The 17,485-nt window shown below is 38.4% G+C and overlaps 1 protein-coding gene across 5 annotated transcripts in view; it reads right to left on the reverse strand.

The window, feature by feature from the left end:
- OPHN1 (oligophrenin 1) overlaps nt 1–17,485 on the reverse strand; it is a 386,455-nt gene that overhangs the window by 64,534 nt on the left and 304,436 nt on the right. For all 5 annotated transcript variants that reach the window (XM_003816906.6, XM_014343473.4, XM_008970014.4 and 2 more), the window contains exons 16-18: nt 9,598–9,682; nt 3,524–3,582; nt 2,216–2,321 (exon numbers count right to left, since the gene is read on the reverse strand). In XM_003816906.6, coding sequence (XP_003816954.2) covers nt 2,216–2,321; nt 3,524–3,582; nt 9,598–9,682 — 250 coding nt within the window. The remainder of the gene's footprint in view (nt 1–2,215; nt 2,322–3,523; nt 3,583–9,597; nt 9,683–17,485) is intronic.

The following is a 17,485-nucleotide window of genomic DNA, read 5'->3' on the forward strand; positions in this document are numbered from 1 at the left end:
TTAAATGTGTGTGTATTCTTACATATTCTCATTTTCCTCTTTTTTCTTACAAAAGAAAAGCTAGCATATTATAAGCCTTGTTTTACAGCTTGAGATTTTTTATGTTGTTTGTTTTACGTGCTGGAAAATTGTAATATATCCCAGAAAATCACCACAAAACAAAGTTCATAGAGATCTTCCTCATTCTTTTCTTAAATTACTGCATAATACTACACTGTTGAATACACCCTTATTTACTCGACTAGTCCCCTATTTTCAGATATTTGTGTTGTTTCCAATCTTTTGCTTTTGAAAATTGTGCTGCAATGAGAAATCTTGTGCATGTGTTGTTTGTATTGGTGGAGGTGTATCTTTAGAGTATACGCCTTAAAAAAAAAAGCTAACATATCATATACCCTGTTTTACCCTGTTTTGCTGGGTCAAAGGATAACTGAATGTGTAGATTTGTTAGGTACCGCCAAATCCCCTCTTCTGGAACTGTACTGCATTAATACAATAAATGTATTAGAGGACAGTTTCCCCATAGTCTCATTAATAAGCATTAGGATTTGACAATAAATGGTAGCTCAGTATAGGTTTAATTTGTATTTTTGTTACTATGAGTGAGCTTGAGCATATTACCACATACTTAAGAGTATTTGCCATTCTAATTCTGTGATCTATTTGTTCATGTCTTCTTTTGATTTCAAGATTTTGAGGACTAAGATTCTTAAAGTAAGCCAAGCAGCCAGCCTTTGGGCAGATAGAGGCAGGCACCCTGATGCTCACTAAGCACGGGCATCCTCAATTGAGTCCTTGGGTCTCGTCACATGTTGAGACTCTCAGAAAGTCAGAGCTGAAAAAACCCTTTGAGATTAGCTGCTTCAGTCTCTTCGTGTTATAGATGCACAAACTGTGGCCCAGAGAGTGGGAGGAGCTTTCTCTAGGTCACACAGCATATTTGTGACAGATCTGGAACTTGGACTCAAAGACTCCTCCAGGGCAACTTTAAATTAACATGCAAATAGCTTCTTTGCTGATTTTTGTACATTTACTGAGATGATCACAAACTACTTTTTGGAGACCACATGCCTCTTAATGTTCTCTATTAGCTCAAATTGCAAACACTGGCAATAAATATAAAAGCCATTCTCTCTTGTTAATTCTGCTTATTACCTACATCAGTGTCCACAATATTCATTTGCCATAGAAGTGTAGAAAACAGTCTTTGAAAGTCAGAGCTGAATCAGATCTTGGAGATCTCACATATAATAGGAAAACTTGAGGTCCAGACAGGCAAAGCACTCAGGATTTATTACAGGGGGAGGCCAAAAGAGCCATTAACCTGGAAACTCACCTTCATTAAAGGCCTCAATTTTAGGTGTTTCAGAGCCTCTCCAAATGAGGTTAAAATGTATCATTACTGCATATTTTGAGTATGCAGACAACTGCACTTGCTAAATATATACACTTAAAATACATTACAATTTTTTAATATATATACCAAGAGAGGCCTCAAGAGTGACCTGTCCCTGGTCACAAAATGAACTAATAGCAGAAAGCAGAAATGAAACTAGAGCCCAGGTCTGCTGGCTCCTGGACAGAATGCTTTCTGCCTTTTTTAAGCCAAGTAAATTCATCTTGATTCACAATATTAAATCTTCTGGCCAGGAAGCACCATTGTGGGACACAAGTGCCCCTTTCACCTGCCTATCTCAGTGCCTGTCACCAGGACTATTCTCCAGGATCCCGCTGTCTGTTACTGCCAGCCACACCATGGCAAGAAGTTGACCAGAATCTTAACAAAAAGTGCCATTTCTTGAGAGCCTCTCATGTGACATGCATTTTACCTGTGTTCATCCTAATCCACACAACTGGCCTTCATTGTAGGGATTGTGCAGATGACCAAACAGACTCAGAGAGGTTTGCCTGAGATTATACAGCAAATAAGTTGGAGAGCTTCAATTCAAAACCAGGCTCATCTGACAGCAAAGCCTGTGTCCACCCCACTCTACCTTGCTGCTACCTTTCAACTGAGACAATCCACATGCATGATGACTCTAAGAGGATATGTACATGGGTCAAGGCAAAATAGCCTTCCTCACAGAGCATTCAGCTTCCAAGGAAGCACTTAAGGGCTGGGGCTGAAAGAGCTGAGAGGCAGTTTCTGTGTAGTCCAGCCACATGGGCCAGTCCTCTAATAGGAACTTTTTCTGAAAATCCAGCAGTTACTTACTTGACCAAGTGTCTTATCAGAAGTTCCAGCATCTCTCGGTTCTTTTCTGGTAGCTTATATACCAGGGAGTGAATAGCTCCTAGGCGGTAATCCAGGTTGTCAGACTCTGGGATAGAACAGTAAGAGATAAATGGTTTGGCTTTCTTGGCAACTGGATTGAGCAAAATTCTCACATATATATGCACAAACACACACACATGCGCGCGCACACACACACACACACACAGAGATTCGGAGAAAGACACCCAGAGACACACACAGAGAGAGAGATAATCAATGAGATGAAAAGAGACAGAGAGATAAATAGGCACTGAAATACAATAAAAATTAGAGACCCAGAAACAAAGACAAAGACATAAAGAAAGAAAAAAGGCAGAAAAAGAGAAAAAAACACACACAAAGAAACAGGTCTAAAAAGATGTAGAAAATAGAAGATAGAAAAGAGAAGGATGAGAAGAGAAGACTGTCTCAGAGGGAGTCAGAACTCTGAGCACAGCAGGTTGTTCCTGAAGTCTCACAGATAAACTTCCAGCTGGAAACCTATTCCCATCCACCTTCCTTGTGGTACTGAGAAGTGTGCTGCTGCCTCTGGATTCCTGTTAAAATCACTGAGAGAGCCCAGAAGTAAAGAACAAAGCTCCCCTGTTTCAACAAAGACGCATTATGATGTTAAGTCCCCTGAATCTTTTTCCTCTACACCACACAGGATATGATGCAGAATAAGGGTCACATTGAGGTGGAGAGGGGCACTCATACAGTGGCCTCAGCCAAAACTTTCAATGCTTCTTTAATCGCCAACTTTTGGGGGTGATTCTCTATGCCTTATTTCCTATGTACTGACGTCCTCTCCCTCAGTTTTCTCATCTAGAAAATGTGATGCTGGCACTAACAGATTAAGGACAATGGTTCACAACACAGTCGAAAAGCATTTGAACAGGCAAAATGCTGAAGGAAGTTGAAACGGCAACTGTCGTGTAACCATTTTGCTGTCCCCTGGTAATGTGAGCCAATGTTCTTGTTCTGATGGAAGAGGCAATGAATACATATATAAATAAAGCCTTTATATTCACACAACCCTCAAGTTAATCAATTTTCTCAAGCCCACTTAAGTAACACTAATTATGAAAAATAATAGAACTCTTGAGTTAGCAAGCAAGAATACTTTCATTTGGCAGTTGTGCATAATTTGTGTATGTGTTTTAGGTTTCTGTGCCCTCAATCACTTCCCCTCAAACAATTTTCTAGGCTTATTGCAGTAAACATTAAGAAACTAGGACAACACAGTTAATTAGTAACATAAATACTTACTGGCAGCAGAGACCAGCTCTTTGTGAAGTCTATAGGTCATGACAGGTTCAGAAAGATTCCTGAAATGAATGAAAATTGTCAGTTGCTTTGGGAAGAAAGCAGCTGGGTATTGGATTCTTAGTTCTGGGGACAGCAAGGCTGAAGTTCCTGAGCCCTACAGCTTAGTGGGATTATATACATTTTTCTCTTCACCTGAAGCTTCGTCAGGGAATCCAAGTTGCTAGTAATTCAACAAAAGACCTGCAAAAGCATGGGCTGAGCCCTCTAGCAAGGTCTCCAACTAGCTCCTAGAAGTAAAAAGAGGCACAAACCAGTCCTGCAAAATTCCAGAGGGGACCCATGCTGAATGCTACCATGAATCCCTTACGATTTGATAGATCCTTAGAATTTCCGAAGTGCTTTTGCAATTGTCCTCCCAATAATCCTGTGAGGTGGAGCAGTTATTCAAATCCCCATTTACGGGAGGAGGAAACTCAGGCTCAAATGGGTTTACTCATTTAGTCAAAACACATTCTCAGTAAACTATCGCAAGGACAAAAAACCAAACACCGCATGTTCTCACTCATAGATGTGAATTGAACAATGAGAACACATGGACACAGGAAGGGGAACATCACACTCTGGGGACTGTTGTGGGGTGGGGGGAGGGGGGAGGGATAACATTAGGAGATATACCTAATGTTAAATGACGAGTTAATGGGTGCAGCACACCAGCATGGCACAAGTATACATATGTAACTAACCTGCACATTGTGCACATGTACCCTAAAACTTAAAGTATAATAATAATAAAAAAAAAAAGAAAAAAAAAAAACATTGGCTGAGCATTTACTTGTACCTGGCATTATGCCAGGTATTGGGGATCCAGAGATGAATAGAAATAGTCCAAACCTCCAAGGAGCTAATAGTTTAGTAGAGAAGAGCACCATACACAAAATTTGCAATGCAGTGGGACAAGTACGATGACAAAATAAAGGTATATGGTAGGTGGCTCAGAGGAAGTAAGTAATCAACTAATAATTATAAGAATAGCAAACTCTGTACCGCTCTAAGTGATTTACATGTATTAACCCATTTAAACCTCATAACAACTCTGTGAGGTAGGTACCATTTCCAGTTCGTCAATCAGGAAACTGAGGCCTAGAGAAGTTAAAAACTCATCCAAAATTACAAAGCTAATAAGTGGCAGAAGCAGGAAGTCTGTCTCCTGAGTCCATGCTTTTAATTACTATACTATACTGCCTGCCACTGTTGTTACTGTAGTAATCCAAGCAAAAGATAATAAAAGACAAACAGAGGGGCTAGTCATGGTGGCTGACATCTGTAATCCCAGCACTTTGGGAGGCCAAGGCAGGAGGATCACTTAAGCCCAAGAGTTCGAGACCAGTCTGGACAACTGAATGAGACCCCTACCTCTTAAAAATAACTTAAAAACAGTAGCTGGGCATGGTGGTGCGTGCTTGTAGTCCAGACTACTCAAGGGGCTGAGATGGGAGGACTGCTTGAGCCTGAGAGAGAGAAGGGTGTGGCGGGAGGGCAAGCCTGCAATGAGTCATGATCACAACACTGCACTCCAGCCTGGGTGACAAAGCATAGAAAGAATAGGTGAGGAGACTGTTTTGAAAAATATTAAAGAAAGAACTCCTTCTTTGATTGGGTATGATGGCAAGGGAGCAGTTTGGTTTGGGTGAGTGAATAGAATAAGAGTTGATTAAGAGGGAAGTAGAGATGCTAAGTCAGGGAGGCCTCAGGAAGGTGATATCTACTAAGAAGCTGGATGCAGGGCTCTGCTAGATCAGAGAAGCAGATGTGAAAATCAGGAACCTAGAGAACAGATGACGAAACCACAAGAACAGATGCCACTTCTCCAGGGGAGCTGGCAAACTGGCAGTCAAACAGCTACATGAGGTCTTCCGATATTTCTTCTTTGTCCAGCACAGTGTATAAAAGTGAAATGGAATTGAATCAATGATCAAAATATTTTAAAATGAGATATTTCATATACAAACCCATATCCCCTGTCCCTGTTGAAAAATGCAAAGATCTGGCTCTATTGGTTCTTTGTAGAAGTAAACAACACTGCTGTTTGTATGTAAACAAAGGGCTTGTCATACAAATAAAGGTTCAATGTGCAAAGTGTTTAATACGAAAATAGTCTACTTCATTCAGTTTTATTTCCTGGTCCCTGTAGATATTTCAGTTTTCAGTTGTTCTACTATAGTAAAATGAGCAGAGAGCCCAGGAAAATACCAAATAGAAAGCCCATAAAGGAGATTGACAAAAATGACCAAAGAGGTTAGAGAAAAACAAAAAGCAAGTGATTCAGCAGAATCCAAAACAGAAGAAAGTATCAAAGAAGGCTTGTTAACAACTTCAAATGTTACAAAAAGGTCAAGTAAGGTAAAGACTGACAACTGTGCTTTGTGTGCAGCATTGAGGGTATCCCTGGTGACCCTGGCAAAAGCAGCTTCATTGGAGCAGAGGGGGTAAGAGTTAGATTACAATGAGTTAAGAAGGAACTGGGGAGTTAAGAAGTACAGACCAGGAGTGTATATTACTTGGCACAGAAGCTTGGCTGATGTTGACAAAAAGAGTGAAACTGTGTACAATATTTTAAGAGATTTATTCTGAGCCAACTATGAGTGACCATGGCCTGTGACACAGCCCTCAGGAGGTCCTGAGAACTTGTGCCCAAGGTGGTCGGGGTACAGCTTGGTTTTACATATTTTTAGGGAGGCATGAGATATCAATCAAATACATTTAAGAAATACATTGGTTTGGTTCAGAAAGGCAGGACAACTCAAAGTGGGGGCTTCCAGGCTATAGGTAAATTTAAACATTTTCTGGTTGAAAATTGGTTGAGTTTATGTGACGACCGGGATCAATGGAAAGGAATGTTCAGGTTAAGATAAAGGATTGTGGAGACCAAGTTTTATTGTGTGGAGGAATCTCTCAGATACCAGACTTTAGAGAGAGTACGTTGTAAAATGTTTCTTATTAGACCTAAAAGGGCACCTGGCTCTTAGTTGATTATCTCCTGGATCTGGAAAGAAATGAAGGAAAACAATGGGGGAAGGGGATTCTCTATAGAATGTGGATCTTTCCCACAAGAGACTTTGCAGGGCAATTTCAAGGTATGGCAAGAAAATATATTTTGGGGTAAAACATTTTCATTTTCTCCCTTGTTATGCCAGAGTCAGATGGGAAAGTAAGTCATGATATACAAGGTTAAATAAAACCCATCTGATGAGAATTTATGGCTTGGAGGGCATGACTCCCCAGACCCCTTAGAAAGGAATTTGGGCAAGATGAAAAATCAGAGTTTAGTCCCCACCGAGAAGGGGTAAAGTATCTCATTAGGCAATCTTGTTTAAGTTCCTGGCTGTAACTATTGTCTATATGGTCAATGATCACCAATTTTTTAGTTCAAGCCCTGAACTCATCACTGAGTTTCAGACCTACGTATTCAATTGCCTGCTTAATATTGTGCCCTGATTTCTTCAAAGCTACCCAAATTCGACATATCCAAATTCCAACTTATTGCCTCCCTCAAACTTAGTCTTCGTGTGTTTCTCAAATCAGTAAATGCATGACCATCATTTGGTTGTATGGGCCAGAAACATGGAAGTCACCTTTTTGTCTCCCTATCCCTAATCCTCATATCCAATTCATGAATTGTACTTCCCAAATCTCTTGAATATGCTTACTTCTAGGAATATCTACTGCTACTCCCTAGTCCAAGCATGAGTATCATCTCTTGCCTGGACGACAGCCATAGCCGGCTAACTGATTTCCACATCTCTGCCCATTTTATATCACTGTAATCTAATCTCCATCCTTTTTTATTTCAAAATACAAATCTCAATATGCACCTCTTGTTTAAAATCTTTCAATATAGTCCCATTACTTTTAAGATAAATTTAGACCCTAATTTTTAAAAGATCCTTTAAAGCCCTGAATGATATGGCCCTTACATACCTCTCCCTCCCTCTCTACACTCAATACTCCCCCTATACTGATTCATGTAGTTTGTTGAAGGGGCCTTCCTCCCTCCTGCCTCAAGTCTTTGCGTATTCATTTCCCTCTGTCTGGAACCCAACTCCTACTTAGTTGATTCCGACTTACAGTGCAAACCTCAGTTTAAACCAAAATGGGTGACGTCTTCCTATTAAATGCCTTCATAGCACGTTATACCTTTCCTTCAGAGTACTTATTAGAGTTTATTACATTTGTATGATTATTTGTCTTCTGACTGTCCCCTTTACTAGGCTATAAGTTCTTTAAGGTCAGAGACCATATCTATACACAACTGTTTGCCTAGTGCCTAACATCACACTGGGCATAGAATAAGCAGTCAAGATATTTTTACTGAATCATTTACTGATTTAAAGATGTATGTGGCTGGAGCATAATTACTTACTGGGAAAAAGAGCCAGTTGAATGAGAGAGGATAAAAATAGGGGAGAGAGAAGGGATGATTTTTAGAGGACTTCTCTGGAAAGGTTAGAGATAAGGGGTGATTTAGTTACCTAGAACAGAGTGTGGAGACCTGTCCTGGAACATAGCTATCTTTGAGAATTCTATAGGGTATTTACTGGCTGGTGTATATTACAGAACCATGGATGAGAGTCTCGAGAACAAATATCACTTACTGGGGGTGCCGCCCACTCGCACTTTCAGGCTTGACCCTCTCATCTTTGAAAAGGGCCACCCTGCCTATTATAGGATGAGCTGGGAATAATGCAATGTGGGGAAGGCTTTACAAATCTAAGAAAATGTTGAGACTCCTTTGAAGGAAGCTAGAGATACAGAATCACTTATTCCCACTATTTTCATCACAACAAGTCTTCTTAAAGTATTTGTAACAGATTGCTCTCTGTCTTTACTAAATTACCAAGCCATCCAAAGAAGGCCAAAGCTCCTGGGAGTAGGGGGCAGGAGAAGAAGATGCCCCAGTACCAGGGGCCTTATAAGTCAGAGACACTGAGATTTAAAAAATACAAGCTGGGACCATGGCTATTACTTAATGGAGAAAGTGGTGCACCTTGGTTTCCTCATCTGCAAAACGAGTCAAGTACCACCTAGTACACTCGGTTAATGGGAGAAAAAAACAATGACACTATCAGTGTAAACAACTAGCCGTAGCCTAGTACAGAATAAACCCTCCAATAACAGTTCTTTTCTTTATCAGCAGATGCAGGAGAAATATTCCTGGAAAGAACATTCAAGTTTATGGAAAGCTCTAAGATGATGCTACAGTAGCAAAATATTTAACAGTAATATCTGAAACCCAATCTATTTTAGATTAATGAGATTTCCCAGAACTTATGTATCAATCTTAATGGCTCAAGAACACAATCATTGAAAAGAAGAGGCTTTTGCACATAAAGTATGATACATACTATGAGACATAAAGAGTGGTAAGAAATCAATGTGTTTAAAAAATATATATGTCTTAAGCACCTTTTGCATAATATAAATTTATGCCAATAAACTGAAGAATATATTCATTAATATTGCACATTCCCAAATTTTGTTGGTGAGCTAACTTTTTTCCATACTGCTGACAGTTCATTTAGCTCCAACATTATTACAGTTGTATTTTCTTGGTTTTTATTTCCATTACCTGGATTAAGACATGATACGTAGCACATCACACACATATACCATTTTTGCCCAAACGCAATTTGACATTTCAAAATGGTTATTATCCTCTAAAACATGTTAGCCACCCTGAATAGTCCCAGCTCCTGATTCTACTAGTGAATCCATCACAACATCACTCTATCTGTGAAGAGCAAAACGTACTCAATGATTTCAAGTGCATGTTTTTTGAACATAATCTTTTTAGCCTTTTTTCAGTAACAATTCTATTATTTTTATGCTTCTCTTGCTTAAACTCTCAGATTTAAAAAACAGTCTTTGCACATTCTTGGCCAGAAATCCTCTTCACATGTTTTTTCTTAAGCAATTCTATCCAAACTCCTGGAACTGAGACCACGTTAACTCCGCTCAACACCCAGAGAAATTTCACCAGCTATGAAAAGCAAACTCCCAATTCAAATCAGGCATACCTGAGGTAGAATTTCAAGGAGCTGGTGATTGTCTTAATGTCCCAGTCACTATTATGAAAATCAACATCTCCTGGGCATTTAGGATCTATTTGAGAAAAGTAAACAAAAAACAAAAGTTAATCATCAAAAAAAATCTTACATTTTCCCTCTTTTAAAAGAAAAACAAAGTATATTACCCTAAGTAGTTTTTAAGAGATCAAAACTTTAGAAGAAGCAAATCTTTGATATTTCAAAAACATGACTGCATTCTGGTCTGCCATATAAGAAATAAGAAAGTAATCTATCCAATTCACACAACAAGAAAAAACTGAACAAACAAAATCAACTCTTCTTAGATTCATCAGATAACTGGGGTCATAGGGTAAATGGCTGTCCCCAGAAGTGAGGAGATAGATAGAGAGAACCAAATCTTACAGTAACAGAAGGCCAGGAGTAGAAAACTCCTTGGGAACCAGCACTGGGATAGGATAACCTAATCTGTAATTTACAAATTGCTGGAGGCTTAATATGCTGGGATTTGAGAGGTAAAAACTCCAATGGGGCCCAGTCCAAAAGGGGCTCCCAAACTTTTGTGAGTTTTACCTACAAGAGTCCTATCAAGTTTTGATGGTGAAAAATCCCCTCATGCTTCCAGCAGGGGGGAAAGATAAGTAGTCATTTAAAAATATTCACAGACCCTTCTCTTCTTCTTAACAAGGTCTTCCCTCAAGAGAAACTATTTTTACCAGATCAAAACCTCCTGGAGTTTTATCAGAACCTAAGCGAACGAGGTGAAGGGAAATACCGAATTCCAGACCCAATTTGCCTTCCCATCTCTCCCAAGAGGGGGAAAAAAAAATTCCTGAGAAGAACTTAAGTAAGTCACAGGCCAGGGGCACAGCTCACTAAAAGACAGAAACATAATCTTATAGAAGACTTCCCCACCCATGACACCTTACCACCGTATCAACTGGGCTCATATGTAACCACGGAAATATGACTAAAAGAACTGTGCTTCTCAGATGATATTTAAGTCTTTAGGCCAAACCAAAAATAACAGAGGAGGCAAAAACAAGAACATCAGAGTAATGTTTAGCCTCTATCAGTCGCATTTCTACAGACTAACAATGAACTATTTGAAAAAAATTTCAAAAACAATCCCATTTACAATAGTATTAAATAAAGAAAAAACTTAGGAATAAATTTAGTCAAGGAAGTGAATAACTGCTACACTAAAAACTATAAAACACTGATAAAACAAACTGAAGACACAAATAAATGAAAAAATAGTCCATGTCCATGGATTAGAAGAACTAATCTTGTTAAAATGTCCATACTTCCCAAAGCGTTCTCTGGGTTCAATGCAATTCCTATCAAAATTCCAATGTCATTTTTCACAGAAATAGAAGATAATCATAAAATTCATATGAAATGACAAAAGACCCTGAATAGTCAAAGCAATCTTTAGCAAAAGGAAAAAACATGAAGGTATCACATTCTCTGACTTCAAAATATATTATGAAGTTATTATAATCACATATAAACAGCATGGTACTGGCATAAAAACAGACCAATCAACCAATAGTACAGAATAGAAAGTCCAGACGTAAACCCAAGTACTTAGAGTTAATTGATTTTTTGACAAAGGTGTCAAGAACACTCAACAGGGAAAGGATACTCTATTCAGTAAATGGTGTTGGAAAAACTGGATATCCTCATACGGAAGGAAATTGAACTCTATCTTACACTGTATACAAAAATCAACACAAAATGAATAAAGACTTAAATGTAAGACCAGAAACCATAAAACTACTAGAAGAAAACATAGGTGAAAAGCTCCATGACATTTGTCTGGGCAATGATTTCTTGGATCAGACTCTAAAGACACAAGCAACAAATGCTAACGTAGACAAATGGAATTGCACCAAACTAAAAAGCTTCTGCAAAGAAATGGAAACAATTAACACAGTGAGGGGACAACCCACGGATTGGGTAAAAACATTGGCAAACCATAAATCTGATAAGGGGCTGATATCCAAAATATAGAAGTAACTCAAACAACTAAATAACAAGAAAACAAATAACCCAAGTAAAAAATGGGTAAGAAAATATGAGCAAACATTTCTCCAAAAAAAGAGATACTGGAATGTGTGTACTTCAGAAAGAGAGAGTGCAGCAATTGTGAGACACTGCATTGAACTCCGTGCTACCCTGTCACATGGAAGAAAGCAAAATCAGGCTGAACTCAGCTAAGGACAACCCACACAGGGAGCATTTAAACCAGCCCTAGCTAGAGGGGAATCACACATCCTAGTTCTAAGCCTTGACACTGCAGGCTAAAGTGCTCTGGATCCCTAAATAAACTTGAAGGGCACTCTAAGCCACAAGGACTGCAACTCTTATATTAGTCCTAGTGTTGAACTGGGCTCAGAGCCAGTGAATTTGGGAGGCATGCAACCTACTGAGACACCAGCCATGGTGGCTATGGGAGTCCTTGCACCACCCCACACAGCACAGCTCAAGGCTCCAAAAGATACCCCCTCCTTCTGCTTGAGGAAAAGAGGGGGCAAGAGTAAAGAGGACTTTGTCTTGCATCTTGTATACTAGCTCAGCCACAGTAGCCTAGAGCACTCATCAGAGTCCTAAGGCCCCTTTTCCAGACTCTAGCTCCCAGACATTTCTACACACACCTGGGGCCAAAAGGGAACCCACTGCGTTGAATGGAAGAACCCAGTCCTGGCAGGACCCATCACATGCTGACTAAAGAACCTTTGGACCCTAAATAACCAGAAGCAAAACCCAGATAGTACTCATTGGGCCTTAGACGAAACTTTGTGGGCTTCAGGTATGACTCAACACGTTCCCAGCTGTGGTAGCTGTGGGGAGAGACTCCTTCTGCTTCAGAAAAGTAGAGGGAAAAGTAAAAGTGGACTTTAAAAGTAAAAGGAGAAAGTAAGGAAAGAAAACAAGAGTCTCTGCCTAGTAATCCAGAGAAGTCTTCCAGATCTTATTCAACACCATCAAGGTGGTACCGCTACAAATCTGCAAGAACCACAGAATTACTGGGTATGGGATGCTCTCTAATGCAGATATGGCTTGGATGAAAACACTCAAGTCCTTTCAAATATCTGGAAAGCCTTCCCAAGGAGGACAAGTACAAACAAGCCCAGACTAAAAAGACTACACTACTTAACTCTTAGATGCCCAGAAACAGACGAACATTCACAAGCATCAGGACCATTCAAGAAAATATGACCTTCCAAAATGAACTAAATAAGGCATCAGAGACTAATCTTGGAGAAACAGAGGTATGTGACATATAAGACAGAGAAATCAAAATAGCTATTTTGAGAAAACTCAAAGAAATTCAATATAATATAGAAAAGGAATTCAGAATTCTATCACATACATTTAACAAAGACATTGAAATAATTTTAAAAATCAAGCAGAAATTCTGGAGTTAAAAAATGTAAGTGACATGCAGAAGAATGCATCAGAGTCTTATAATAACATAATTGATCAAGCAGAAGAATTGATGAGCTTGAAGACAGGCTATTCAAAAATACACATTTAGAGGAGACAAAAGAGAAAAGAATGAAAAACAACGAAGCATGCCTACAGGATCTATAAAATAGTCTCAAAAGGGCATATATAAGAGTTACTGGCCTTAAAGAGGAGGTAGAGAAAGAGACAGGGGTAGCAAGCTTATTCAGTGGGATAGTATCAGCGATATCAACTTTGAAGTACAAGACGGTTATAGAACACCAGAGACATTTAACCCAAACAAGAATATCTAAAGGCATTTAATAATCAGATTCCTCAAGATCAAGGATAAAAAAAGGATCCTAAAAGCAGAAAGGGGAAAAGAGACAAGTAACATAAAAAGGAGCTCGAATATGTCTGACAGCAGACTTTTCAGTGGAGACCTTACAGGCCAAGAGAGAGTGGCATGACATAAAGTGCTGAAGAAGAAAAACTCTTACCCTAGAATAGTATATCTGGTGAAAATGTCCTTCAAACATGAAGGAAAAATAAAGACTTTCCAAGACAAACAAAAGCTGAGAGATTTCATCAATAGCAGATCTATCTTACAAGAGACGCTAAAGAGAGTACTTCATTCAGAAAGAGAAGAACAGTAATGAGCACTAAGAAATCATCTGAAGATATAAAACTCACTGGTAATAGTAAGTACACAGAAAAACACAGAATATTATAACACCGTCACTGTAATGTGTAAACCACTCTTAAGTAGAAAGACTAAACAATGAATCAATCAAAAATAATAACTCCAACAACTTTTAAAGACATAGAGAGTACAACAAGACATAAATGGAAACAACAAAAAACTGAAAAGTGGGCAGAAAAAATTATGGTGTAAAGTTTTTATTAGTTTCCTTTTTTCCTTGTTTGTTTGTTTATGCTATCAGTTATAAGTTGTCATCAGTTTACAATAATGGGTTATAAGAGAGAATTTGCAAACCTCTTAATAACCTCAAATCAAAAAAGATACAATGGATACACAAAAAATAAAAAGGAAGAAATTAAAATCATACCACTAGAGAAAATCTACTTCACTAAAAAGACAGGAAGAAAAGAAGGAAGACAAGACCACAAAACAATCAGAAAACAAATAATAAAATGGGACGGGGTAAATCATTACTTATCAATAATAACATTGACTATAAATAGACAAAACTCTCCAATCAAAAGACATACAGTAGCTGAATGGATAAAAAAAAATAGATCAAATTACTCTTGCCTACAAAAAACACATTTATCCTGTAAAGACACACATAGACTGAAAATAAAAGGGTGGAAAAAAGATACTCCATGCCAATGGAAACCAAAAAAGAACAGAGTAGCTATACTTATATTAGAAAAAATAGACTTCAAGACAAAAACTGTAAGAGACAAAGAAGATCATCTGTCTTGTAGGACAGATCTCGTATTGATGAAATCCCTCAGCTTTTGTTTGTCAGGAAAGTCTTTATTTCTCTTTCATGTTTGAAGGACATTTCCAATAGACATACTATTCTAGAATAAAAGTTTTTTTTTCCTTCACTACTTTAAATCTTTAGAAGATCATTATGACCCCATAATGATAAAGGGGTCAATTTAGCAAGAGGAAATAACAATTTTAAATATAATACACCCAGTGCTGGAGCACCCAAACATATAAATATTATTAGAGCTAAAAGGAGAGGTAGATTTCAATAGGATAATAGCTAAACCCTTCAACACCCCTACTTTCAGCATTAAACAGATCTCCCAGACAGAAAATCAACAAAGAAGCATTCGACTTAATCTGCACTATGGACCAAATGGATCTAGTAGATATTTACAGAACATTTCATCCAATGGCTACAGAATACACATTCTTCACCTCAGCACATGGATCATTCTCAAGGACAGACCATATGTTAGGTCACAAAACCAGTCTTTTTTTTTTGAGACAAGGTCTCACTCCACCACCCAGGCTGGAATGCAGTGGCTCACTGCAGTCTCGGCCTCATAGGTTCAAGCAGCCCTCCCATCTCAGCCCCCACTAGTAGCTGGAACTACAAGCGTGTGCCACCACACCTGGATAACTTTTTGTACTTTTAGTAGAGACAGGGTTTCACTATGTTACCCAGGCTGGTCTTGAACTCCTGGACTCAAGCGATCTGCCCACTTCGGCCTCCCAAAGTGCTAGGATTACAGGCGTGAGCAACTGCACCCACCCATAAAGCAAGTCTTAAAACATTCAAAAAAACTGAAATAATATCAAGTATCTTCTCTGACCACAATGGAAAAAAAAGCTAGAAATCAATAAGAAGAGGAATTTTGGAAACTATACAAACACATGGAAATTAATATCCTCCTGAACGATCAGTGGGCCAATGGTAAAATTAAGAAGAAAACTGAACATTTTCTTAAAGCAAATGATAATGGAAATGTAATATACTAAAACGTATGGGATACAGTAAAAGCAGTACTAAGATGGAAGGTTATAGCTATAATGCCTACATCAAAAAGAAAAACTTCAAATAAATAACCTAATGATGTATCTTAAAGAACTAGAAAAGCAAGAGCAAACCCAATCCAAAATTAGTAGAAGAAATAATTAAGATCAGAGCAGAAATAAAATGAATTTGACATGATAATAATACAAAAAGATCAATAAAACAAAAAGTTGGTTTTCTGAAAAGATACATAAAATTGACAAACCTTTAGCCAGATTAAGATAAAAAGAGAGAATATCCCAATAAATAAAATCAGAGATGAGAAAGGAGACATTACAACTGATACTGCAGAAATTCAAAGGGTAATTAGTGGCTACTATGAGGAACTATATGCCAATAAATTGGAAAACTAGAAGAAATTGATAAATTCCTAGACACACACAACCTACCAAGATTGAACCAGGAATAAATCCAAAACCTGAACCGACCAATAACAAGGAACAAGATCAAAGGCATAATAAAAAGTCTAACAGCAAAGAAAAGTCTGGGACCCAATAGCTTTACTGCTGAATTCTACCAAACACTTAAAGAAGAGCTAATACTAAACCTATTCAAACTATTCTGAAAAAATAGAGGGGGGAGGGAGTACTTCCAAACTCACTCTACGAGGCCAATATTACCCTGATACCAAAACCAGACCAAAACACATCAAAAAAACAAACAAACAAACAAACAAACAAAAAGCTATTGGCCATAACCACTGATCAATTTATATATATATATATATATATATACACACACACACACACATATACCCTCAACAAAATACTAGCAAGCCAAATTCAACAAATTTTAAAAATCCTTCATCATGACCAAGTGGGATTTATCTCAGGGATGCAAGGATGGCTCAACATACACAAATAAATCAATACAGTACATCATACCAATAAAACGAAGGACAAAAACCATACTATAATTTCAATTGTTACTGAAAAAGCATTTGACAAAATTCAATATCCCTTCAGGATAAAAACCCTCAAAAATCTGGGTATAGAAAAAGCATGGCCCTGCCCAAGGCCTGTTCCATTCTCAGTGAAAGTAAACACCAATTTAGCCATGTGTCTGTTTAGGATCCCTAATATTCACAAGACACTGTCAACTCCAATTTCAGCTTGATTGTATAGCATATTGGTCTACATTTATCTGACTAGATGGTGATTTGTACATTATAATTACTTCTCAGAGAATGGCAATTCCAGCTTTATAGTCTGCAATTCAATTTTTTTTTTTTTTGAGACAGAGTCTCACTCTGTTGCCCAGGCTGGAGTGCAGTGGCGCAATCTCGGCTCACTGCAACCTCTGCCTATCAGGTTCAAGCGATTCTCGTGCCTCAGCCTCGTGAGTAGCTGGGATTACAGGTGCGTGCCACCACACCTGGCTAATTTTTGTATTTTTAGTAGAGGCAGGGTTTCACCATATTGGCCAGAATGGTCTTGAACTCCTGACCTCAAGGGATCCACCAGCCTCGGCCTCCCAAAGTGCTGGGATTACAGGCATGAGCCACTGTGCCCGGCCATAGTCTGTAATTCTTACATACATCTTTGTGACAAGACAGTATTCATAGAGGATTGCCTGAAGAACATGCAGTCCATCTTTTCCTCTAGGTTGGTCACTGTGAACCACTCTTTTCCACCCAAACACCCTACCTTCTGAATCCGTGGCTCACCACAGCAGTGATTATTAGAAGAATTTTAAACTTTTTTACTCATTTGTATCTGGAATTTTTATGCAAGAACTCACACTGATATCTTACAAACTCAAATTTGACTCTTGCTTGTCTATAAACCAACCAAAAGAACAAACTAAAAAGGTTCTTAGGTCTGTAGATCTCATGAAGATAGAGAGTAGACTGGTGAGTATCAGAGGACAGGAAGGATAGGAGGAGGGAAGATGAAGAAGAAAAAAAG

The sequence above is a fragment of the Pan paniscus genome, chromosome X (genome assembly GCF_029289425.2).
Source record: "Pan paniscus chromosome X, NHGRI_mPanPan1-v2.0_pri, whole genome shotgun sequence".
In the NCBI taxonomy this organism is placed as follows: domain Eukaryota; kingdom Metazoa; phylum Chordata; class Mammalia; order Primates; family Hominidae; genus Pan; species Pan paniscus.